The 25,456-nt window shown below is 34.5% G+C and overlaps 1 protein-coding gene across 4 annotated transcripts in view; it reads right to left on the reverse strand.

The window, feature by feature from the left end:
* Positions 1-2,324: 2,324 nt before the first annotated feature.
* GIN1 (gypsy retrotransposon integrase 1) overlaps positions 2,325-25,456 on the reverse strand; it is a 28,693-nt gene continuing 5,561 nt past the window's right edge. The window contains exons 2-9 of one of the 4 annotated variants that reach the window (XM_029215741.1): positions 23,388-23,456; positions 21,380-21,525; positions 19,552-19,745; positions 17,636-17,941; positions 10,956-11,147; positions 10,687-10,863; positions 9,925-10,210; positions 2,325-3,050 (exon numbers count right to left, since the gene is read on the reverse strand). In XM_029215741.1, the coding sequence (XP_029071574.1) occupies positions 2,776-3,050; positions 9,925-10,210; positions 10,687-10,863; positions 10,956-11,147; positions 17,636-17,941; positions 19,552-19,745; positions 21,380-21,525; positions 23,388-23,398 (1,587 nt within the window). In that variant the 5' untranslated portion in view covers positions 23,399-23,456 and the 3' untranslated portion in view covers positions 2,325-2,775. Of the gene's footprint in view, positions 3,051-9,924; positions 10,211-10,686; positions 10,864-10,955; positions 11,148-17,635; positions 17,942-19,551; positions 19,746-21,379; positions 21,526-23,387; positions 23,457-25,456 lie in introns of those variants that run through there. The other 3 variants (XM_029215743.1, XM_029215742.1, XM_029215744.1) reach the window with 3 other exon arrangements.

Genomic DNA, 25,456 nt, shown 5'->3' on the forward strand with positions numbered 1-25,456 from the left:
AGCCTACCTGGGCTCTTTGGTGGGGCTAATGGCAGACTCTGGGAGGGCTCACGCCAAGGAGTACTTCCCAGAACTTCTGCTGCCAGTGTCCTTGTCCCCACAGTGAGCCACAGCCACCGCCTGCCTCTGCAGGAGACCCTCCAACAGTAGCAGGTAGTTCTGGTTCAGTCTCCCCTGGGGTCACTGCTCCTTCCCCTGGGTCCCTATGCGCACACTACTTTATGTGTGCCCTCTAAGGTGGAGTCTCTGTTTCCCCCTGTCCTGTCAAAGTCCTGCAATCAAATCCCACTAGCCTTCAAAGTCCGATTTTCTAGGAATTCTTCCTACCGTTGCTGTACCCCCAGGTTGGGAAGCCTGACGTAGGGCTCAGAGCCTTCACTCTAGTGGGTGGACTTCTGTGGTAGAAGTGTTCTCCAGTCTGTGAGTCACCCACCCAGCAGTTATGGGATTTGATTTTGCTGTGATTGCGCCCCTCCTACTGTCTCATTGTGGCTTCTCTTTTGTCTCTGGATGTGGGGTATCTTTTTCTTGAGTTTCAGTGTCTTCCTGTCGATGACTGTCCACCAGCTAGCTGTGATTCTGGTGTTCTCACAAGGGGAGTGAAAGCACGTTCTTCTACTCTGCCATCTTGGTTCAGCTTCTGTTTTCTAAAGGTTTCTGGAATTCTACTTGGAATTCATTTGGTCTGTGGTATAATATGGAGTCCTTGATTTCTTTCCTCCAATCACTTTTACTTTAGCCTATATTAAACATAATTTAACCTTTCTTAAATGAGTAACTGTAATACCTCACCTCAGGTTTCCATTTTCAATATCACTGTTCAGTATGGTTGATGCAAAAAATATGAGATATTCTGTAGATCTTGAGATATGCTCCATTTATTACTAATGCTACTAGAATAGTTCAGGTTCCTATTATTCATCATCACTTCAAAGTCATAACAACTAATCCTCCATGCTTTGCTTCTCTCCTCCTCTAATCAGTTCTTTACTAGTTGCTAGATTAAGCTTCCTAAATCATAGTCCTGATGACCCTTCCCTATACAAAGACCTTCAGTGGGTCTCAGAAAATAAAAAATAATTTAACTATGTATTTATATTACTTTGCTAGGGCTGCTGTAACAAAGTGCCACAAACCTGGTGACTTAAACAAAAGATACTGTCTCACAGTTCTGGAGGCTACAAAGCTGAAATGAAGGTGTTGACAGAGCTGCTTCCTTCTCTGGGCTCTGAGGAAGAGTCTATTCCATGCCTCTCCTTTAGTTTCTGGTGGTTTTCTGGTAATCTCTGGCATTCCTTGGCTTGTGGATGAATCACTCCGATCTCTGCCTTCATCTTCACATGGCATTCTCCCTGACTCTATGACCAAATTTCCCCCTCTTGTAAGGATATCAGTCATACTGGATTAGGCCCCACTCTACTTCAACATGACCTCATCTTAACTAATCAATATCTGCAATAACCTTTTTTCCAAATAAGGTCACATTCTAAGGTACTAGGGTTTAGAACTTCAACATGTGAATTTGGAGGGAGGGGGACACAATTCAACCCCTAACAGTATTCAAAGCCCTCCACAAGGTTTCCTACTTCCCCTTCAGCTTTATCTCCCCATACCTTACCATTTTACCTTACACTGGAGGCAATGTAGATAACAAAAAGCCCTGCCTTTCTGTAAATCATTACAATACTTTCTGTCTCTGTGCATTTGTCTTCCTCTAATTTTTTGGACCCTCTCACCAAATCCTATTCATTCTTCAGGGTCAAGCTCAAAAGATCCTTCTTCCATTAATAGCCTAGTTTTCCTATCCAGAAATAAACTCTTTCTTTTCTTCCTCCCTAAATATATTATTTGCACTTTTCTTATGGAACTTAGCACATAACTTGTAACTACTGTTGTACATGGCTTATATGATCTATATTCCCTACTGGACTGTATGTCTCTGTTGGGGACAAGGCACACACAGCATTTATTTTTCCCACAGTATTCTTCAAAGTGCTTTATAACAAATATTTGTTGAGCAAAGTTATAACTATCATAGAAATTATAGTTTAAAATCTTTGATATCAGTTATTTTATAATTATTATTTACTTCTTTAAGGCTGCAGAAAAAATCTTATTAATGGATGCTTCTGACTTTAATATATACTATGGAAATGCACAAATGTTTTCAAACCAATATATAGTTTCAGACCCTAATCCTGAGCCTGTCTAACAAGGTGAACTTACCAATACACTGTAGGAGCCCATTAAACAAACAACTCTAAAATTTTTCCTACAATATTGTTTTTAGAAGTTCCAATAACACAGAAATAGGATTCATTTATCACATTTAATAAATATTTATTAATGCAATTCTAGGTAGTTCAAACATTTTTTAAAAGGGGGGAATATTAAAAAAAAAATTAAAACTGAAAACATGGTACCAATATCAAACAAAGTTTTGAGAGTTTTGAGCTAGAATTTAGTTTACTTCCTAAGAAGCAAGCATGCTTTGCCTGTTCTCTTTTTAGAAGAAAAAATGACATCTATGTAATATACCTCCTTTGCCTTTATATATATACATATATATATGTATATATATATATATATATATATGCACTGACATTCAAATGAGGCACAACTTTAGATAAATAAATAGTTATAAAATAAATATTCAGGATTTAGTCATTAAGAGTTGTCAAGATACTTTTTCTAAGTAACCTTTTTGAGTGGAAAAGGTAAGATTCAAGGAGATATACTTTCTAAACAAGCACTTTAAATGAATTTTGGTGTTCACTAACTTAAGTACTCAAGGACTTGGTTTGAAGAGTCCAAGAGACTAAAAGTCTGCTTTTCAAGAGTACTATGATCTTCTATCAAGGGAGACATTTTGGCATTTCTATATTCTAACAGTTCACGATCCTTGCTTGATGTCAGTAATTCATTGTCGACTACTCCAATAGTTGCATCTTCTACCAGAATATTTGCTTGGTATGCTCCAACTGAAATTTCAGGCATTCCAATGTAGTCATGATCTGCCACTACTGAACCTTGTAAGAGATAAAGACTGTCTGAAAGAAGAAACATGTTTCCCTTTTAGAATTATAATTAAATCACTTTAAAATTAAATAATGTTAAATGAGGAACAAAATTCCAAGTAATACAAATTAACTATCAAGATTAATTTCTGGTGGGTTCTCGTATCTCCTAAATAAATATGTCAAAGAATGAATAAAATGACATATGAATTTGACAGTGCATACATACAGAATTCAGGAAAGATCAAGGATTTTAAAACAGCCAAACTTTTTTTTTCCAATTAAAAAAAAAAGGAATAATAAAGGGATTTTTTTTTTACAGGATTTAAAAAAAATTTCATTGGGGTATAGTTGATTTACAATGTTGTGTTAGTTTCAGGTGTACAGCAAAGTGAATCTGTTATACATACACATATATCCACTCTTTTTTGGATTCTTTTCCCATTTGGCCATTACAGAGTATTCTCTTGACCTGTGTTTGGTAGGTGTGGGTGGCGGGGGTGGTAGGTGTGGGTGAGGGGCTGAGAATCATGGTATAGATTAAAAACAAAAGTTATAAAACTATATTTTTGATGTTGATGATATTCTTAATATACTTCTGCAAAGCATTTCTGGGTGAACTAACGGGGTCTCGAAAGATGTTTTAACAAATGGAACTGTTAAATCCTTACATTTACAAATTTAGATAATTCTCTGGTCTTTATAGAATCCATATTAGGGCAATAATATTAAATTGTCACAATATGAAATGATAAACTAAAATGAAGATTAAGTTCCTAGAATCAGGCTTATATAATAGGAATGTGAAAGTAGGCAGGCTACAACGAATTAGATTAAAAAGCTTAGCTTACTTAAGCCTAATTTAATATTAAAATGCTCATGACCTTTTAAGGTGTAGCTAAATCCATACTAAAATGTGACGAGGAATCTTCCCTGTCAGCATTTCATTCTATTTTGAGCAAATTTATCATCACTATCAGGAAAAAAATGCTTAAAATGAAAAACACATGGCAAAGTAGCATCATCTTTATAAATAAAGGTTAAAAGAATTTCTCCCTACATAATATTTTAATTCATTACAACAAAGAACTATTCCACTGCCGCTGATTAACTTCCTGGACCCCTGCCTTCTCTTTCTGGATTTTCTCCCAAAACATTAACAGATTCTCTTAAAGATTTTAATATCTTAAAGAATCCTCAAATTTTAAGTTCAACAAATAGCAAAAGGAACATTAATTATCCATTTAGATTAGAGATCAATGAAAGTTTCTCAGAGCAGATATATTTGCTAATATATCCCAGAACATGATTCCAGCCTACCCATCCTCATACTAATATGTGAAAAGCTAACTCAATCTATTCCAACCCTATAAGTTACACATTTATGAACTTTAAATTTACAAACATCAAAAGGTCAAACAGGACTTCCCTCGTGGCGCAGTGGTTAAGAATCCGCCTGCCAATGCAGGGGACATGGGTTCAAGCCCTGGTCCGGGAACATCCCACATGCCGCAGAGCAACTAAGCCCATGTGCCAAAACTACTGAGCCTGCACTCTAGAGCCTGTGAGCCACAACTACGCGCGCCTAGAGCCCATGCTCCACAACAAGAAAAGCCACCGCAATGAGAAGCCCGTGCACTGCAACAGCATAGCCCCCGCTCGCTGCAACTAAAAGAAAGCCCTCACACAGCAACAAAGACCCAATGCAGCCAAAATAAATAAATAAACAAATAAATAAACTTAAAGAAAAGAATATTTAAAAAAAAAATCAAAGCTATGCTCTCTCCCAACAGATGGCATAAGTAGACTTGGGCTTGTATGGACATTTAGTTTTGCCCATTTACTTCTTCATTAGGCAAAGTGTAATTGGTATTTTAGTTTTGAGAGGCTTTCTAAGTTTACCCCCACCAATTCTTATTAATGCAAAAGTAGTAATTAGATTGAAAATGCTGTTAAGAAGATATACATACTTATGATGGAAATAAAAGTATGGGTCATTGAAGGTGATAAGAAAATGATTTTTGTATGTTAGTAGGGGATGTATTGCTGAACAAGAGAACAAGTCTGAAAGATACAAAAATCATGCAACCCATGAGAAGTGCTATGCCCAAGAGTAGCAGGAAAGAAGAAAAAATGATCAGTGAAATTGAAACACTTTTAGAATGTGTTGCCAGAGCGTCAACATCAAAGTCTGCTATTAGCTTGTTAATACTAGAGAAAGATAGGTTGTAATTTAAAAGAGAACTTAAAAAGGTTAGATATGGTAAAAATGTTGCTGATGAAATTTTTCTAATAAGCCATGAAGAATTTCATAAGTTCAGGGTACACTGATGCAATGTATTAGTGACAGCAGCTACAATATAGCATTTAAAGTATTTCCAAATTGGATCTTTGCAGAGATCTTTGATGAAGGAAGTTTTCTGTCTCAAAAATTTTTTTGCATACAGAAAGCCCGTCTATTGTAGTAAAATATGTCCAGTAAACATGTATCAACAGGGAAACTATGGATAGATGTAAAGCTCTTAGAAGTTATCACTTTGATTTCCTGCAAATGCATTCAAAGACCTTGAGCGTAAGCACCTCCTAATTACAGTAGACTTAGAAACAAATGGACTTTACCAACCTCACCTGTTTGTAAGAGGACAGCTTCTATATGAAAGTAACCAATATATATCTGAATATAAATACACACACACACACTTTCTTTTAAATAAACTTTAAAGTAACTTAGTGTGATAAAACTGTAGAGAATAAAGATTATACTCAGCAAATTCTACACAAATCACTCTATATGCAATTGAAAACTACTCTGGAGATTTCAAGCCTTCTTTGTGTAGGAAAAAACAAAATTCTCATTCATTCATAAAGGTCAAATATGTTTCAATTCCTACTATGTTCTAAATCTAGTGGACCCAAGAGAAATGCTCTTTAACTTTGAAAAAGGTTACCAAAGACTTACCAGAAAGAGATTTTTGAGGCCTTACATACATGTTGAAATAATCTATCTTAGATAGATAATAAATAATGCTATCTTAGATATATTGGGTAACTATAAAATATATTATTAAAATTTTTTTCACCTACTTTTTAAACATGGCTACTAGAAAATTTTAAATTATATATTACGTAGTTTTTGCATTATATATCCATTGGACAGTACTGATCTAGAACAGTCCTGAGTTAGGGATATAGAAAAGAACAAGATAAGTTTTTGCACCCAAGATAAAAAGACAGAGAAATAAACAAACAAAACCATATTAAAGGACTTTTCTACTCAGTCACATTACACGATAGAATTTAATTATTTTAATTTTCTCATTCTATTTATTTAGTTACTATTATGACATGTTTGATGAAAGCATTATTTCAGTTTTGACTGGACTGAATACTTAAGTCTTTAGTTTCTTAGAAGCAGAGGTATTTTCAAGACATTTCAGGAAGGTGTTATCAGCAGTTTTGACACACTTTTTCTTCTTTAGTTTTAAGGAGAAAAAAAATGAGATTAAGAGTATTAAAATTTCCCTAGGGAGAAAAATAAGTTAAAACCAAAGCCTCAGAAAAGTCTGAGTGATTGGATTAATCTATTTTTTCAAATAGAAAGAAAAGTACAAGGCTTCAGAATAATTAATTTTCTTATTGTGAAGTGAGGTGTCTTGACTAATCCTATACATGGCCTGATATCCTAAAACTATTACAAATGTATTGCCATACTAGTACATCTTTTCTTATGATAAAATAACAAATAACTACAATTTGATACATACCACATAATTGTCATAACAGATAACCAATACTAACACAGAGAACTGAATGACTTTTAATTTTGAGATTACATAATTAGAGGCCAAAGGGAGGTGCTTTGCTAAAACTACAGTTGGCTCTCCATATCCCAGGGTTCGTATCCATGGATGTGCGGGTGGGGTAGGGGATAAAGGTTGGGGGTACTGTACTATGCCATTTTATGTAAGGGACCTGAGCATGAGTGGATTTTGGTATCCACAGGGCTCCTGGAACTGATCCCCTGTGGATACCAACTGATGACTGTGTATTAATAATAAAGTCAAGCTCATGGGCTTGATACTAATATAGGGACTAAGCTTTATTTTGTTTTGCGAATGTAGACCATAACTGTGGTAGGCAGAATAATGGACCCCTAAAGATAGCCATGTACTAATTCATGAAACTTGTGATTATGTTACCTTACATGGCAAAGGAGAATTAGGGTAGTGATAGAATTATGGTTGCTACCCAACCAACCTTGAAACAGGGAGATTACCCTGGATTATCAGGATGGGCCCAAGGATAAGAGTCCTTAAATGTGGAAGGGGAAGGAAGAATAGGAGGATGGAGTGATGTAATGTGAGAAGAACTCTACCCCCACTGCTGGCTTTTAAGATAGAGGAAGAGGACCACAGCCAAGCAATGGCAACAGCCTCTAGAAGGTGGAAAATGCACAGAAACACCATCTTCTTGAGCCTCCAGAAAGGAACACAGCCCTGCCAATGCCTCAATTTTAGCCCAATGAGACCTACATTGGATTTCTAAGTATAGAACTGTAAGATAATAAACTTGTGTTGTTCTAAGCCACTAAATTTGTGGTAAATTGTCATGGCAGCAATAGGAAACTTATAAAAGAAAAACCATTTCACAAATTGTGAAGGGCAATCATACCAAAGCCTTTAGGGGAGGCAGACACAAACTGATCACAATAATTCCCACTCAAAACAAAACTACTCAAAATCTATGTCAGATAGAATAATGGGTCAATAACATTTTTCCCTTCAAAGGGAAACATTACAATTATGAAGAGACACTATGGTATGTCAAAAAATTTCTTGTTAAAATACTTATTCTTGAAAAGGTGCCTGGCACTGAACTAGACAAAAAGGCAAATAGGCCTACTTAAAATAGCAATGTCAACCTAGTACTGAATGTGCTCCCTCAATATTATGTTCTAGATAAGAATGGATAAGTTCACAACGGAAGCATATCTGCTTTGTACAGTGAACTTAAATACAGCTATGAAATCTCAATGCTGGTAAGAGAAACAATGCAGACAAATTCATAGTTCTTTTGGCTCTACCTTGTTCAAATTTATGTCAAAAGAATGGGATGACTATTCAAAGACATTTTGTTTGGTTTAAATTCAGTTCAAAGACTCTTTAAAATCAGCTTTTGAGGTGAAGATTTTCAGGAAAATATGTGATAGAAATCACATTTATTTTGAATTTTCTACAAATAAGAGAAACAGACAAAAACGGACCAAAGAGTAAACAAGAACCAGACTCTAGGATAGCTGGATTAGTACTTCCTTTGATTAATAAGAAAAAACAACTTTACCCATTAATCTCAGGTTCCTTATATGTATACACTAGTTAATACTGCAATTTCCTTTGTATTACTGGAAGAATAATCTGCAGAGAATTCAAGCATGAGGCAATAATTGTACTGCCTCTGTTTAGAAATTGTTCTATTCAATTGGATTCTGAAATATTCAGCAGTAGCAAAATGTTAGGTCTCCTTAAGAAATTCTTCGGCAAGAGCAAATTGCAAAATGTTGAAACAGATCCTGATACAGCAACATGTTAAGCAGAAATTTTGTATTAATTAAGGAAGGTTAACACATTAGAAGGAAGCAAGTCCTGAACAACAAAGATTAAGGGGAAAATCAAAAGAAGAAGAAAGGACAACATGCACCTGTATAATCTTTTGTTCCTACTTAACTTGCAGAAGGGAGAAATCATAAAGGGCAGCTTAGAACTAAGAGGAGGCACAAGGAATAAAAGTGCTTATCTTCTAACAACGAGAATGAAGGTACTGTGAGCTTTCTGAATTGGAACAGTCCAAGCTAAGTTTACTACTAGAGCAACTGGTTCTGCCATAAGCAGAAAGGAAGGTACTCAGAGCTTTTAACATGAGAGTTGTGACCCAGATCAGAAACAGAGTTGAGCTATTACAAAGCAGCCCCAAGGGCTTCATATCCTAAGAAAGAGGGTTATCTATTATCATCATTTTTGTAATTATTATTTACTTAAGCCTGTTAAATACCTCAGTTGTTTACATTGTTTAAAATTGTACTAAATTGTATCTTCCTTAACTGCTACTCAGATTCAAATAATATTGATGCTTTATCTTTCTTTATAGAATAAACAAAATTAACTAGCTAAGGTACCAATTCACTCCCTCTAAGTTATCCACTCCAAAGAAACTCTAAGGAGCACATAAAATAGGACATAAAGTGGGACTTAATCTGAAAGCCATGTCATTTAGCTCCAGTCTATGAAAGAAAGGGTTAGAGAAGATCAGGATATCTTGACTATTCATAATCACATTTTGAGGCAAGTATTACCTTGTCCAGTGTGCTACTTACCTCTTCTTATAATGGCACTTTATAGCATTCTGAGTATCTCCCACTCTCACCCTCCCCTACATCCACCATGACTGTGACTAAGATGCAACATTAAAAATTAATCACATTTTTAAATGTCCCCTAATATATTTATCTCACAACAGAATTCTAGAGAGTATGTTTGTTTTTGGCATTATTTACCTTAGTTACTATCATTTCATGCTAAAAGTGACAAAATATTCTGAAAGTGAAAATAATGAAGATATAATTCTTCCTTCTGTGAAACACGTTCAGTGTCTCCCACATGAACTGTGGGAAAGTGTGTGAAAAGTACACTAGAAATCAAGATAAAATCTCTTACAAACCTGACAGTTCCAGAAGACACATGCTTATAAAAAAGACTACCTGGGCTCCAATACTGTACAAAATTTTATAAAAATTAGAAGGGAAAAGAAAAACTAACCAAAGGAGGGTGTGGGGCGGGGGAGATTTCTTATATTTTTAACTTCTCTCTTCATTCAAAGAAAGTAAAAATGTAGAGAAGTGACAGATATTTACCTTGTTCACTGGATTCTCTTACATAGGGCTTAAGGTGGGACATTTTGATGGGTCTTTTAAGTCTTGTCCCAGTGTTGTCTCTCAGAACAGCACATCCATTTTCTGTAATATAGTCTATGACACAAGGACCAACCCATTCAGATTGGAAACGACCATCCTTCCACCAGTTTTTCCTTTGTCTTAAAACTTCATGACCCACTTTTAGTTGAAATGGATTTAATTGCTTTGGTTTCTTTTTAACAATGATTTTGCTTTTATTTAGTTCATCAAAACTGTTGTTCTCCATCTGCAAGTGTAAAAACAAAAAAAAGAACAAAGGGATGAAAGAGCTAGAGTTTCTTGAAGGTATATACAGATAATATTATAATAAAAAGATTACTTATTGAGATGCTACTGAAAGCTAGGCAAGAATCCCACTTAATTTTTTAAAACAATATTTCAAAGTCAGTATTATTACCTCAACTTTATAAAGAAAATAAAGTAATATGAGATAAAGTAATATGCCCAAGTTAAACAACTAGAAAGCAAAACCAGGGATTTGAATTCAGCTCTACCTTGATTCCAAAACACATAGTTTTCCTAGTAATGTCTCTCAGAATTTCATAGCTAATAAACATACTGTTTAATCAAAACATGCAGAATTCAATGGAAAAAATTTGGTTTTAGGGTATATCATAGGTATGTGAGTGTATGCTGAAATTAAAAAAAAAATCACTTTATAGATTTTTAGATTATAGAGTTTTTTCTATTAGATAGAATCACCTGGCCCGCTGAAGTTGTCTTATTCTCCATTATTTTATCAGCTTCTTTAATTGCACCTAGAATTCTGGCAAACATACTTGTATTATTACCATCCACTTCACGAAGAATATCTGAAGTCTCAGGCATGTAAAGATTTCTATTAAACATCTGAAAATACGGTGTATTTTTAGTAGGTTCCTATTAAGAAAAATAAATAATTTGTAATAAAACATTTATGTAGCCAAGAAATAGTCATAATTCACAAGTATAGATTATAAAAAGGTACCTACCGAGTGAGTAACATTGAAGGCAAACGAAACAGCTGCTAGGTGATCATCCCAGTTGTTTGGGTAGTCAGCACAGTGTTTGGAAAGAAATGTTTTGATTGTGTTAGGTGTTCTTACAGTTGGATTAATAGTTTGGGAGGCATGAGAAATTACAATTTGCTTTGTACCAAACAATTCACACAGTTCTACATTGATCTGAAAAACATATAAAAAACAAAGCTGATTTTAAAATCTGTATTTTATTTTTCCCTGGATTGAAAGGTTGCAAAAGAATTTGAATCTTGCCTTTTCCTTGACCATAGCCAGTCTTTATGAAAACATACATATTTTGTTTAAAAGAGTAACTACCATTTATTGAGTCCTTACTATGTGCTGATGCTTTACATTACAGTCATTATACGTGACAAAAACCTTATGAGATATTAACCCCATTTTAAAGATAAGAAGCTGAAGCTCTGGGAGGTTAAGTGCCTTGCCAGACACACACATACAGCAAGGAAATGGAAGAACAAAATTTAACACTAACTCTGAGTTCAGATAACATTTTAATTCAGTAGACAGTTTCTCAAACACAGTTAACATAATCCACTTGACAGCTACATGACCTTGGCCAAATCACCAAACCTCTGTGTACTCAGTTTCTTCATCTGTAAAATGAGGAAAATCCTACCCACGACTCTCCTGAGGATTAAATGAATAAATGTTTATAAGGCACTTAAAACAGTGCTTGGCAATTAGTAAGCACTTTATAACCCTTAATGTTACTATTACTTTTGTTGTTATATTTATTATAGGCAGGGCCTAATAAGTCAAAATGAGTTTAGAAAACTTCTAAGAATAAGCCTGTTAACTTATTTTTCCTACCTTATTTACACCTCAAACTATTTTTTCTTATTATTTTTAGTTGGGGTAGTCAGATAGTATTGATATAGTAGTGGGGTAGTGATATAGTTCTGGCCAAAAAGATTTAAGTGAAAGTTGTTGGGCAGACTCAGCTAGTTCTAGCTTTTTTTGCCCATTAACCTCCCCCTTGTTTCTGCCAGAAATGTAGATTTGTGGCATGCCATATTGTAAGCATAAGATTGAGAGTCACATCTCAAAGATGGTGGAACAGAATGCTAGAAGCATGGGTTCCCAATGACATTCAGAGTTACCCTTCCAACACTGGAGAGCCTGGCTTTCTTTTCCCTAAGTATAAAATAAACTCCTATTGGAGTTTATATATTGGAGGGAAGAGAAGGGTTCTCTGTTACTTGCAGTGGAATACAATTCCTACCTAACATATATACTAATTCCTACCTAACATATATACTAATTAAGGCCGTCTTTTTTTTTTTTTAACATCTTTATTGGAGTATAATTGCTTTACAATGGTGTGTTAGTTTCTGCTTTATAACAAAGTGAATCAGCTATACATACACATATATCCCCATATCTCCTCCCTCTTGCGTCTCCCTCTCATCCTCCCTATCCCACCCCTCTAGGTGGTCACAAAGCCCCAAGATGTTCTCCCTGTGCTATGTGGCTGCTTCCCACTAGCTATCTATTTCACATTTGGTAGTATATATTAGTCTATGCCACTCTCTCACTTCGTCCCAGCTTACCCTTCCCCCTCCCCGTGACCTCAAGTCCATTCTCTACATCTGTGTCATTATTCCTGTCCTTTCCCTAGGTTCTTCATAACCATTTTATTTTTTTTTAGATTCCATATATATGTGTTAGCATACGGTATGTTTTTCTTTCTGATTTCACTCTGTATGAGAGACTCTAGGTCCATCCACCTCACTACAAATAACTCAATTTTGTTTCTTTTTATGGCTGAGTAATATTCCATTGTATATATGTTAGGCCACCTCCTTTTAAATCAAAAGTAATCTAAAAGAAATCCCAGAAAATAGGTATTATTTGGGTCAGCCTCAATCTGAGGTCATAATTAATGGTTTTAAAAATGACTGACTTTTGGAAAAGGCTTCAACTTGAAGAGGTTGCCTAGAACTGATCCAGTGAATCCATTTGTGAGATGCTACCTAGATATCCTTACCCCAAGAGCCTTTTTTTCTCCCCGTCAAACCAGACATTCCATTAGTGGTCACAATTTTAGTTTTCCATAAGACACATTTTTAAAATTAAAGAAATAATTTTTCCTTTACAAATGTTAATTCTCTTTTCTTCACAGGTTTATAAAAAGGTCTTTGTGTATTTTATTGAAACAATTTAGCAAATACTCAAATGCTCTAAGCTATGTTACAAACATCTGTACTTTCATCAACTTTATAAACCTCCCACATTGTGTATAATGTTCTAAATCTTATTTCAATACTTTAGCAGTGTTTCCTATGTCAGTATATGCTGACAAAAAAACCCATTTTATTTTGTCACGATTATGCCTGCTGTATAATATTTAAGCCATTTAAATCACAGCAAAAAGAACAAATTTTCTTAATCACATGGGATTTTTAGTTTTTTTGTTAAACCTCATAAAAGAGGCTTATAAACATTTATTGTTACTTTTGGTAAAATTTTCAAAGTCTTGGATTATCATATGACTATTTTTTAATTTTTAAAATTAATTTTTATTGGAGTATGGTTGCTTTACAATGTTGTGTTAGCCTCCACTGCACAACAAAATGAATCAGCCATACACATACAGATATCCCCTCTCTAGGACTTCCCTCCCATATAGGTTATCACAGTGCATTAGGTAGAGTTCCCTGTGCTACACAGTATGTTCCCATCAGTTGTCTATTTTATACATAGTACCAATAATGTATATATCATATGACTTTAAACATGACTGGAAAGACTGCTGGTGATTCATAATGGTTTCATATTGTCATTACCTAGTATCTTGAAGTACTATGTGCATTTAGGATGAGGCTTTTCATTAATAAAGGTGAAAGTAAGACAATATTTCAAATAGATTTCTTGATAATTTTGAATTTTGGTGGCCAATTTCCTATCAGATCCGATTAGTCCACATTTATTTTTATATCATTAATGTATCTGTGAAAGAGCTAGTACTAGAAGTTACTTGTGTCAGCTCTATCATTTTCCTGTGGTTGAAAGGTGATTGCATTATTATTCGTATGATCTTGTTTCACTGCAAGAAAATTAAGCCAACTAGTTATTCTATGAAGGGTAGTTTGGCAAAAACTGGACAATATCCATAAATTTAATTACTGCTGCTAAAGCAAAAGAATGAGTGAGGGAACCACTATGGACTCCCACATGTTGCAGATTCTCACTTTTCTCCCAAGATACCTTCCTGAACCAGGTGCGACACACGATCATCTGCTTTGTTGATTCAGGATGCTATTATGAATCTCTATATATTATTAGTAAAAGCTTCATTTCTTTCTTATTTATTAGATAAAAATTATAAACAAAAGTTCTAATATTGTCATCCTACAAACTAGATTGTCTTGCACACCCCATTTTGCAGACCACTGCTATGTCAGTCAAGGTAGGCAATATTATACTGCAGTTACAAAACACATTCAAGGCTCAGTGGTTTAACTCAAAAATTTTACTACTTGCTCAGACAAGGTCAGCTGTAGGTCAGGGTGTCTCTCTGAAGCACCTAGGTGCCTCAGAAATCCTGGATGAGAGAAAATCCACTACCCTTTAGGGTAATATCTGAAATATGCAATTAATTCTCCAGAGACAGAATAAGACTGGGAGAAGGAAGAATTGAGGATGAAGTTTTCAATACCTCAGGCTGAAAGGGGCACACATTCATCCATTCAACTTCTTTGCCCAGATGTGTTACTTGGGTTTGCCCACCTGAAAGAGGCTAGGACAGTCGTCTATGTTTGGAAGGCTAGGAGAACTAGTTATTGCCAAGCACTAGTAATTTATATCACAAAACAACAGATGATTATGTATATTTTAATCACTAATAGTTATAAAAACAACATAATGATAACATAAACTGAAAAGTTAAGGGAAAAAACCTATAATCTCATTACTCTTAAAAACTCCATGGTTAACCATATAAATTTTTATTTTAGTTTCTTTACATCTATTTTTTACATAGTTATCTGTGTAAAATATGTATACATAATATATGTAATAAAATCTTTTACCCAGAGTTTTAACTGAACATGTTTTAATCAGTGTCCATGTTATTTCCTTTTCTTTGTAAACATTTTTAATGACTACAAAATATTTCATCATGTGGCTTGACGTTTTTCTGAAACTCTTTATTTGGATGTTTAGGTCATTTCCTGTTTCTCGTTAATATACATAGCATTGTGGTAAATAATATCATAAAAGAGCTATTTTTCTATACTTTGGATAATCGCCTTAGAATTCTTAGAAATAGGATCGTTCACCAAGATATATATATATATATATACACACACACACACGGCTCTTACTGGACCTTTGGCAGACTGCTTTACAAGAGTTAGTTTCAAGTTGCTATACTACCTGTAATGTAAGGCTATATTATTTTATCTGTAGTCTATTTGGTATTTTTGGTATTACTACTATTTTTCTTGATTTAGATAAACAAAAAATGGTCTTAATTTACATTACTCATTACTATTGGGTTTGAACATTTTTCCATATTTATTATTTTTATTCCCTCTTGTGAATTACATTTCTGCCATTGACTAAATTTTTTAATTTGTTTGAATCTTTTATAATAAAGGCATTAGCCCTTTCCTGCATGAATGTGCTTTATTTTTGTTGGTCTATTTCTTGGCCTGTATGTTTTGGTGATTTTACCACATATAAATTTCTAATTTTTAAACAGCCAAAGTTGGTGATTTTTCCATTTAAATTTATGCCACTATTCCCTAAGCTTGGAAAGTTAACTCAGTCTCTAGAGATTGAAAAAAAAAAAGTCAACTGTATTTTTTTGTTTCAATTAAAAAAACCAAAATTTTTAATTTACCTGAAAACAATTTTGGTATGCAGTAATTCTAAAATCATATTATAGAAATAACTAGAAATAATTAGAAAATTGTTATCTATGCTGTTAAATTAAATTTATTAAATAATCCTTCCCTAACTCCACTCATTTATGATACCAGCTCTATCATTTTAAACATGGTTACTAAACTCTGTGCCAAAGGGCCTCCTTAACATCTGTTGGACACCTTGAAAACTACTAGCTTAATGTAGTTTATGGTTTCAACATTAGATCAGACTACATTCCTTTTGATGATGTTGTATCTTTACAGAACTGTTTTTTGACAGGTGCTATGATAAAAAGCAATGACTGTTAAAAATCAATGCAAAACAGGAAATGAGGATGGCAGTGTCCAAACTGATTCCAAAGTTTGAAAAGCTTAGCAGTGGTAAACAGGTATACACATCCCATTAGTAACTAACTGTGGTTATTTAAGAATGAAATGAAAATGAAATGAAAATGAAATGAAATGAAATGAAAAGAATGAAATGAAAATATTATTTCTTTCAATTTATGACTACTATTTTTTTAAATGGCTAAGTGATTAGGATATAAATACTAAGTTGTTTGGACCTGTGCAGAAAAAGTTAACATAGCAGAACTAAGGCTGCTATCCTGTGAAAGTCCTGCTTACAAAGTTGGCCCTTGGCTGGTGTCTAGGACCTTGGATTTTGTGTGGGTTTCCACCATTCCCTAACTGATTAAGGGTGGCTCACAGTGCCTAAACTGTTTATACATCAAGGTGGCTAATGCTGAACACCTTCTTTCTTTTGAGAATCTATAATTTTTGGTGCTTATGTGATCAGCTCCCAGTAAAAATCCTAGGCACTGAGTCTCTAGTGAGCCTCCCTGGTAGACAACAATTTACATGGGTTGCTATAACTCTGCAGGGAGAACTGAGCATGTCCTGTGTGATTACACTGGGAGAGGATGTCTTAGAAGCTTGTTCCTAGTTTCCCCTGGACTTATCCCCATGAGCCTTTTGCCTGCTGATTTTGCTTTGTATCCTTTAGTTATAATAAATCTTAGCCGTAGTATGACCATCTGCTGAGTCCTCCTAGTGAATTATAAAACTTGGAGATAACCTTAGGGACCCCGTGGCACAAGATCTAACTATTTGATAAGTATCATTTTAGGTATTTCTTTTGGACTGAGATATCAAAGGTGCCGTGAACCTAGACAGTCTGGTTATTTTCTTACACCAGTACCCTGTCAATTATAAAAATTTAATAATATGCCTTAAGTATAGTAGTTACATTCCGTTTTTAGAATTTTTGTATGTATTCCTGTCCGCTTATTCTTTCAGGTTAACTTTAATCCGGATAAAGGCCAGGGCAAGGGAAAATGCTCCCTCCTTTTTAATGCTGATTAGAAATACATTAACATATAAATTAATTTTGATTTGGGAAAAATTGGTATCTTTCAATATTGAATATTCTCATTCACGAGCATGACTGTATTTCTCCATTTAGTCAATTCTCCCTCTACGTATCAACCACAGAATTTTTAAGCTAGAAGCAAAAAAAGACTCTTTGGTCCAACCTCCTCATTTTAGTTTGAAGAAAACTAAAGACAGGTTTACAATTACTTAGTGGCACAGTAACTATTAAAATCCTTAATTTCCAGTCCAACTACCTTTGTACTATACAATATTAAACCTCTATATCTGTAGGAATTTATCTAAACTTATTAAGTACCATATAAGTTGCGCTGCTCACTGAAAGGTGAGTAAAATATGCTCCTAGATCTAAGTAGTTTGTCTTACCTGATGAATGAACTCATCTCTTTGGTCCATTATTATTTTCTGAGGAGGTCCATATAAGAAAAATATATTGATAATAGCTTTAGAAATTTCTGATGCTGAAACATCACAAAGAGGCAAAATCACAACCCATTTTGTGAACAAATCTGTCATGATTATAGCATATACATGACTTCTGCTGCTTGTATGAAAAGGGCCCATCAGATCAACAGTAACTATACTCCATGGATTCTCCACTTTGAGAAGGTGCTGTTTAGGTGCTAGAATAACCGTATTTTTTGCCACTTGGCAATGCTGACAAGCATATACCTATAAAACAGGCATACAATAAAGAAAAGGTATACAAATGTTAATATATTCAATATAATAAAAGCAGTCTTATAAATCTGAACTTTGAAATGGTTGACAGGTACTTTGTGTTTTGAAGGAGAAACTTTTGGACTATTCTCATAATAAAATAAAACCTATTCAGAATATAAGCAAATATTACTTGCTACTACTATTCAATGACTGCCTTAAGGGTTTTTATTCACATGGAACATAATTCTGGTTTACAATCAATAAATATTTATTAAATGAATAGATCTTAAAACATGTTTTGCTATAATTTTAAATCAATATGTGAGTATATAATTTCTATAAGCAAAAAAATTTTTTCTTTTAAAGTTATCACTCTACTAAGTTCATTCATTCATGTATGCAATAATATTCATTAAAATATAACTTTATTCAAACAATATTTATAGATGCCAGAAATTCCGCTAGGTCCTGGAAAAAGAGAATGAACAAAAACAAAGCCCATGCTGTCATGGAGCTTTCATTTGTGTGAGATGAGATCAATTGATCAACATATGGATGGTGCCGTTGTTCAACATATTTCTGGAATTACACTTTGGAAACTACTTTCAAACCAAGTCCTGAACAAAGTTTTTAAACCAATCTTTTTGCATTATAGTTACTTTTGATCAAAATTTTTATTTTCTAGCTTTTCTAACTTAAACTAATTCTCATCACAAATAACCTTATTTCCCAAAATCATTTTTCAAATGATAAAGATGTGACAAAGATTTCATTGAATGTCTGTAAAGGAATGTGTGGCAGGTTCTAAAGGCAAATACAAAAACTGAGGTCTTTGGAATACCTGCACAGACTCACAAATGATACTTAGTTAAATTAAATGTTGGGTTAATTCTTTATGCCTGAAATGAGTCTTTTTAATGCACTATTACGATTATTAAAGGGTTCTCACATACATACTAAGGAATTTCTATCATTTGCTATATGGAGCACACTAGAAAGAGTAGGGATCAACTGACCTAGCAGCAAGAATCCCAGAACTCCTAGGTGAATTTTCTATTAGAAGAAGTTGAGGTCCTAATGGGTTATAAAGTTACAAAACTCAGACTAATTTCATTATCTTCACAACTTGATTTTGCAATTAGTTGGTTTGGTGTTTCTGCCATATTTGACACTTTCTATGTCAAGACAATATAGGGACAAAAGAGGAGACACACATGGGGCCTGACTTATAATGAACATATTCTCCTCTCAAGAAAAGATTGTATGACTGCCATCAAAGAGGTAATGATTAATTTTTGGTCAAAGAAATTTCAGCCCCATTTAAATTCTGCCTACACAAGATAGTTCAATGATGAAAATCTGGTTCTAGATAATCTATCTAAACAGAGTATTTTCAAATATTTAAGTAATGCTTTGTTCTAGTTCAAATTATATTTTAGTGATTCTAAAGAAGATTTTTGAAGGGAAATAAAACTCCCTTTAAATGTTTTGCAGAAAAACTACCCAGACAAAAAGTACTTAATGAGAAGTGATATCTAGAGTTAATCTGGAGCAAACATGAATTTTGGATATATACTACAAAGACATTATTCAAAATATTCTAAATACATAAGCCATACCCACTGTTTGACATCATTGGTCACAGAAGTCCAATAGTAGCTGGATTCCACTAGAGTAAGGGTTCTGGATATGCCATGATGGGCTCCAGTGTCATTTTCATGGCATTCTCTTAGAACTTTCTTTTTTTCTTCTTCTGAAACAATTACCAAACGATTTTGTTTTCTGTCTTTTCCGACATAAAACAGCTTTTTTTCTGAAATAAAAAAATACCAAAAAGATATAATTGAAATTTTTAGATATCTATACAGTTTTAAGATAATCATAGCCTTATCTTCAAACCATGAGGTTGTTTTTGTTAAATCCTTTTCCCTCTAATATAGAATATTTGTGATGATGCTACCATACAATCTGAAAGGTCCTCAGCTGTTACACTTACTAATAGATATGTAGAACTAGCTGCTATGGTTTTGTAGCTATCAACACAAGTAGGGCTAGCTTGTTCACCAAAGCACATGATAAATATGGGAGTATAAAATTATCTTTCTATGGGAGTAATCAAACTAGAAAAATACTTGCAGCAGGCACCTCCTAAAAAAGGCAGGAATTAGCAAATAAATTATGTACAGATAAGCAACTTCTGGAATAGAATTTTCCAAAATAGCATTTCATCATAGCTGTATTTTTGTAAGCCACCACCTCTCTTAAGTTTTTCAGGATTTGGGTAGGAAATAGGGTTCATAAAGCCAAGAAAGTTGGCAAACCTTAATCCTCAGGGCAGTTGTTTTCCTTTGGAGACACCTGGAAAGAGTCTACGGCTGGGAAGTAATCAGGGCAGGAAGAGAATAGCCAATTCTCCAGTGTGGATGAGTAGCTATTCAAACTCCAAAATACACCAGTAAGCTATTAGTGTGCTTAATTAAGCACATGCTGAGTGGAACATTCCTTACTTGAATTAGAAAGTAAGCAACTTAAGGGCAGGAGTTATCTATCTTATTCATCAACATGTTCCCAAGGCCTAAAATGTGACTGGCACACAGTAGGAACTCAGTAAACATTTGTTGCATAAATGATTAAATAAATGAATGAATGAATCCTCTTTAGTCTAAGATGTAATAGGTATGCCTGTTCTTAAGCTTAAGGGAGTTACTGGAAGGGGTGTACACAGGGAAAAATAAGCAGGTATTTATTTATTATCTTAGAATTTTCTTGACCTGCTTTGAGAAAAGCCTGATTCTGTACCTACAGGCAAAATTCCCATTAATAGTACCAACATTCATTTAGTCATCTGGTGATTGTATGTCTTTGCTTATCTCATCCCAAACTTCTCTTCCCCTTTGGAGGAGGAGGAGAAAGAGGGGAAAATTATCATAATCTTTCAAGATAAATATTCTACTGTCTTTCAAATATTTAATTCATTCAGGGGGATTAGGAGTTCAAAAATAAATATGATCCTGAGACTATTTAATGGCACTGAGAGGGAGGAACCACAGAAATAAGTAGAGTAAATAAGTTAACTTTGTCAACATTTTCATATTAGGCATCAAATAAGTTCTTCATTGAGAGTGACACGAGTGCTTACAAGTGTACCACTAGAGTAGGAATCACCTGAGGACAAAAGCAGGTGACATTAATTTAGGTAAGTGTTTTGTTTTGTTCATGGTATCATTTTCTGTCTGTGATTTAAAATGCCCTTTTCACGCTTACTGGCCTTCAGTTAGCTTCAATGTGATTTTTATTTTGCTTTTGACTGAATGGCATTATCAATTTAAATGGTAATTGTTAAGCAACGACCAATTACTACAGAAATTCTCAGGATTCCACAAGGAATTACATATGGAGAAACATCTATATAAACTCTATACTAAAAATTGGGGGCATTAATTTTACCTTTGAAGGCAAATTTTTTTGCTGCTCTTCTTATGCCACTTCTCTCACTAGGCAGTGTAGTTGGATGATATTCACCAATTCGTTTATAATATGCAATCTGTTTCAGATGAAGGTCACCATTTTTTCCACTACGAACCATCATGAACCTAGGTAAAAGGTATTTAAAGATATAATTTAAATGATAAACTAATTCAGTTGCTATTTCAGCTTAGCCTTCTGTCATATTTCTGCTTACATGTGAACTGAACATTCCCGGAATATTATCTGTGTCAGAGATAATTGTAGTACAGAAAAGTGTGTGATGTAGATGAACTAAAATATTCAAATGCTATTTTTGAGACACAACATGACACATTATCTCGTCTCTTTCCATGTGAAAAGAAATACTGAAAAATTTCCACATACTGGGAAAAAAGGAAATGACAAGCACACTTCAAAAAGTTTTGCTTAAAGTCTCTATTACCATCAACTGAAATGTTACTTACATAGGATAGTTCTGTTATGTGACATTTAAACAAATGACAGCTTATAAGAGGGAAAATGTAATTTTATATTACTTCTAAATATATTCATGGTCATTGCAAAATGCAAAAAATTCTCAAATCATTTATGAGAAAGATACATTTTAGAAATGTTCAAATGATAAATGGCAAAGAAGATATTTAGCTATGCTAGATCTCATACACTCTTCTGAACTACATGTAAGCTAATTTTTCTTGAACAGAAATGACTTTTGTTCTGTGTGTACTTTCCCTATGTTATAAAGAAAAATCTGGCTGGATTGGCCAAAACAAAACTTCTCTATTTTAGACCTAAGCCATATGGAAAACCATTACTACATTCAAAAAAAAAAAAACCTTTCCCTCATATTTTCAGTCAAAACGAACTATTCTGTGCTGGTTATTCTGTTTGCCACCATCCCCGCTGATCCAGATACATGTTTGGCCTTTCTCTCCCTGCTGCTGTACCCTGAAAGACTGACCCTTGCAGACTGCATTTATAGTTTTCTGGTTGGACTTGTCCAATGGGAGGTACGAGCAGGCAAATCAGATGGCAGAAGAAAGAGGTCAGGATATTTATTTCCCGGCTCCTTCCTTGGTTTAAGCTGCAACCCTCTACAATCATAGCTCCTGTCAGGAAGCCCATCTTCTGTGTCTCTAGTTCTCACTGGAAATCTGTAACAACATTTCTTCTTGCTGCTTCAGCCCTAGAGGTGGTTGCTATTTTCTGCTGTTGCTAGTCTCCAGGTGCCATGTTGGTTTCTTTGACCCTTTCCATCATATGTTTATAAACAGGAACTTCATTAAATTTTCTTTAAAATCCTAGCAGAGTATATCTTCTGTTTCCTGCTAGAACTATAATTGATACAAATGCTTAAAATTCTGAATTTCCAAAAACAATATAGATGTTTACTGACCACTAGAAGATGCAGGGATAAGGCTACAAGAAAATATTACTGCAGAGAGAATGTTAGAACAAAGCAGAATAGACCATGCTTATAAACTATGGCTTAAAAAGCTTATTAAGTCTCTTTCCCAATGATACAGCACTTTGCACATTTAATAACCATCTTTCCGATCTTTTCATAACTTTGGGATATCAGTACATTTCTAACATCCCTTAACCTTAGGTTAACATAAAGTGTAAGCCATTTTAAAAGCAAAGGTTCTGCAAAGCTAATTCTCTCCTATCATAACCTAAAAAACAGGTCAATTATCTCTATAAAACAATTAGCTTATGCTAAGTTTAATTCACTTTCCATTAATACATAAATTTTTTTTCATTTTATAATAAATGGTTGTACCCCCAAATCAAACAAATGTACCTTATCAGTTTCTAAAACATCTCAAAAATGAATGGATCAGATTTTAAGACCATCTATGAAACTACAGTAAATAAGACAGTGAAGTATTGGCATAAGCCAATACTTATGGATAGACAAACAGGTCACTGAAATAGAATAGGGAGTCCAGAATTAAATCCACATGTATGCAGTCAATTAACTTACAACAAAGGCATCAGTACAATGTGGGAAGAGATGGTCTTTTCGATAAATGATGCTGAAGCAATTGGATATCTGTATCAGAAAAAAAAATTAATATTGACCACCTACCTACATCATGAACAAAAGTAATTCCAGACAAATCATAAACCTAAAAGTGAAAAGTAAACTATAAAACTTCTGGAAGAAAACACAGAAGAAGATCTTCAAAACCTTGGGATAAGCAAAGATTTCTTAAACAGGACACAAAAAGCACTATTCATAAAAGAAAAATATTATAACACGTTGGATTTCATTAAAATCAAAACCTGTTCATCAAAAGACCATTAAGAAGGGAAAGGGGAATCCACAGATTGGGAGAAGATATCTTTAATGTATATCTATCTCACGAAAGACTCATACCCAGCATATATAATTAACTACTACAAAATCAAGAAGAAAAGGATAAAACTCAATACAAAAAAATGGGGAGGGGCTTCCCTGGTGGCGCAGTGGTTGAGAGTCCGCCTGCCGATGCAGGGGACACGGGTTCGTGTCCCATCTGGGAAGATCCCACGTGCCATGGGCTTGGCCCATGAGCCATGGCCGCTAAGCCTGTGCGTCTGGAGCCTGTGCTCCGCAAGGGAGAGGCCACAACAGTGAGAGGCCCGCGTACCGGAAAAAAAAAAAAGGGGGGGGGGAATCTTACATGACATTTCAAAGAAGTGAATAGCCAAATGGTTAATAAGCAAGTGAAAATGTGCTAAACATCATTACCCCTAGGGCAATGCAAATTAAAGCCAAAATGATTTACAACTACACACTATTAAAAAGGCTAAATTTAAAAACAGAGACAACACCAGGGGTTGTGAGGACAGGTAACCGAAACTCTCATACACTGTTTGTGGAAGTGTAAAATGGTACAGCCACCTTGGAAAACGGACAGTTTCTTCTAAAGCTAAACATGTTTACCCTAAGGACTTGGCAATTCTATTTTTAAGTTTATATCCTAGTGAAATGAGTATATGAGTATCAGAAGACATGTATAAAAATTTTCATAGATGTTTTATAGTCATAATACCCCTAACCGGAAACAGTAAAGGCATCAAGAGGTTTTACCCTGTGTATTCAGTCCTTGCCCTATAGACACTTCTGTTGTTTTCCAGTTCCGTGTTGCTCTAAATCTCAGTGCTTTTCAAACTAACTGTGAAATCTGTGACAAAAGACCCCTTGATGCCTTTATTTTCATGTCATCCTATCTACAGCCTTTCCTCTGCCAAAAGATTCTGTGGCAAACTTACACCCTTCATCAATTTTCAATTTAGGAAGACTTGTGTGGTTTTAAGTATGGAATATAGACTGTCAGTCTACCTATCCATTTGCCTGCCTGTCATTCTAGCTCTGTATTATTAATAATTCTCCTTAACTCTTAAAAAATCAACCAAAAACAGGCAAAAATCATTTTTCTCTGTCTTATTTTCATCTCTAGGATACACTGACGCAAGCTCTTCCAAGTCCAAGAGATAGAAAGACCCGTCCTTTCTTAGTTTACATTAAATCATTATGGTCTATATTCTGTAAAATTTATAATATATTATAAATGACCCCAAATTCTTGTTTTCCCTTAATGGCTTTTGGGACCACCAATGTTCTAAATCACCTAAAAGAAAACGTTAAGACATCCCAGCCTAGCCACTGAGAGCATGGTACCTGTAGGAGGATGAAATTTATTTTAAAAAGGTAAAATCCTTTGTTACCTCCATTTCAGAGACCAGTAAAGGTTGCAAAATTTCCTGAAGGACATTAAAAAGAAAAGGGGAGAAGCCTTTTCAGGCCTCTAAAAAGCCCACAGGAGCAAAAGACCACACTCTCACACCTCAAAGGAAGTACAGGTCCTAAAACACAGAGGTTTATCCCAGGGGATACAAGGATTCTTCAATGTACGCAAATCAATCAATGTGATACACCATACTAAAACACAGAGGGATGTGGGTAATTGCAACTGGTAGAAAAAAATTGGCCATTGGAAAACATGAATGTCTGCATAAAGCACAGTGATGTCTATATCTTGCCCTTATACTTAAAAACCTCTCTCT

Source organism: Monodon monoceros, unplaced genomic scaffold, assembly GCF_005190385.1.
Source record: "Monodon monoceros isolate NGI ecotype Baffin Bay Population unplaced genomic scaffold, NGI_Narwhal_1 Super_Scaffold_12, whole genome shotgun sequence".
Lineage (NCBI taxonomy): Eukaryota > Metazoa > Chordata > Mammalia > Artiodactyla > Monodontidae > Monodon > Monodon monoceros.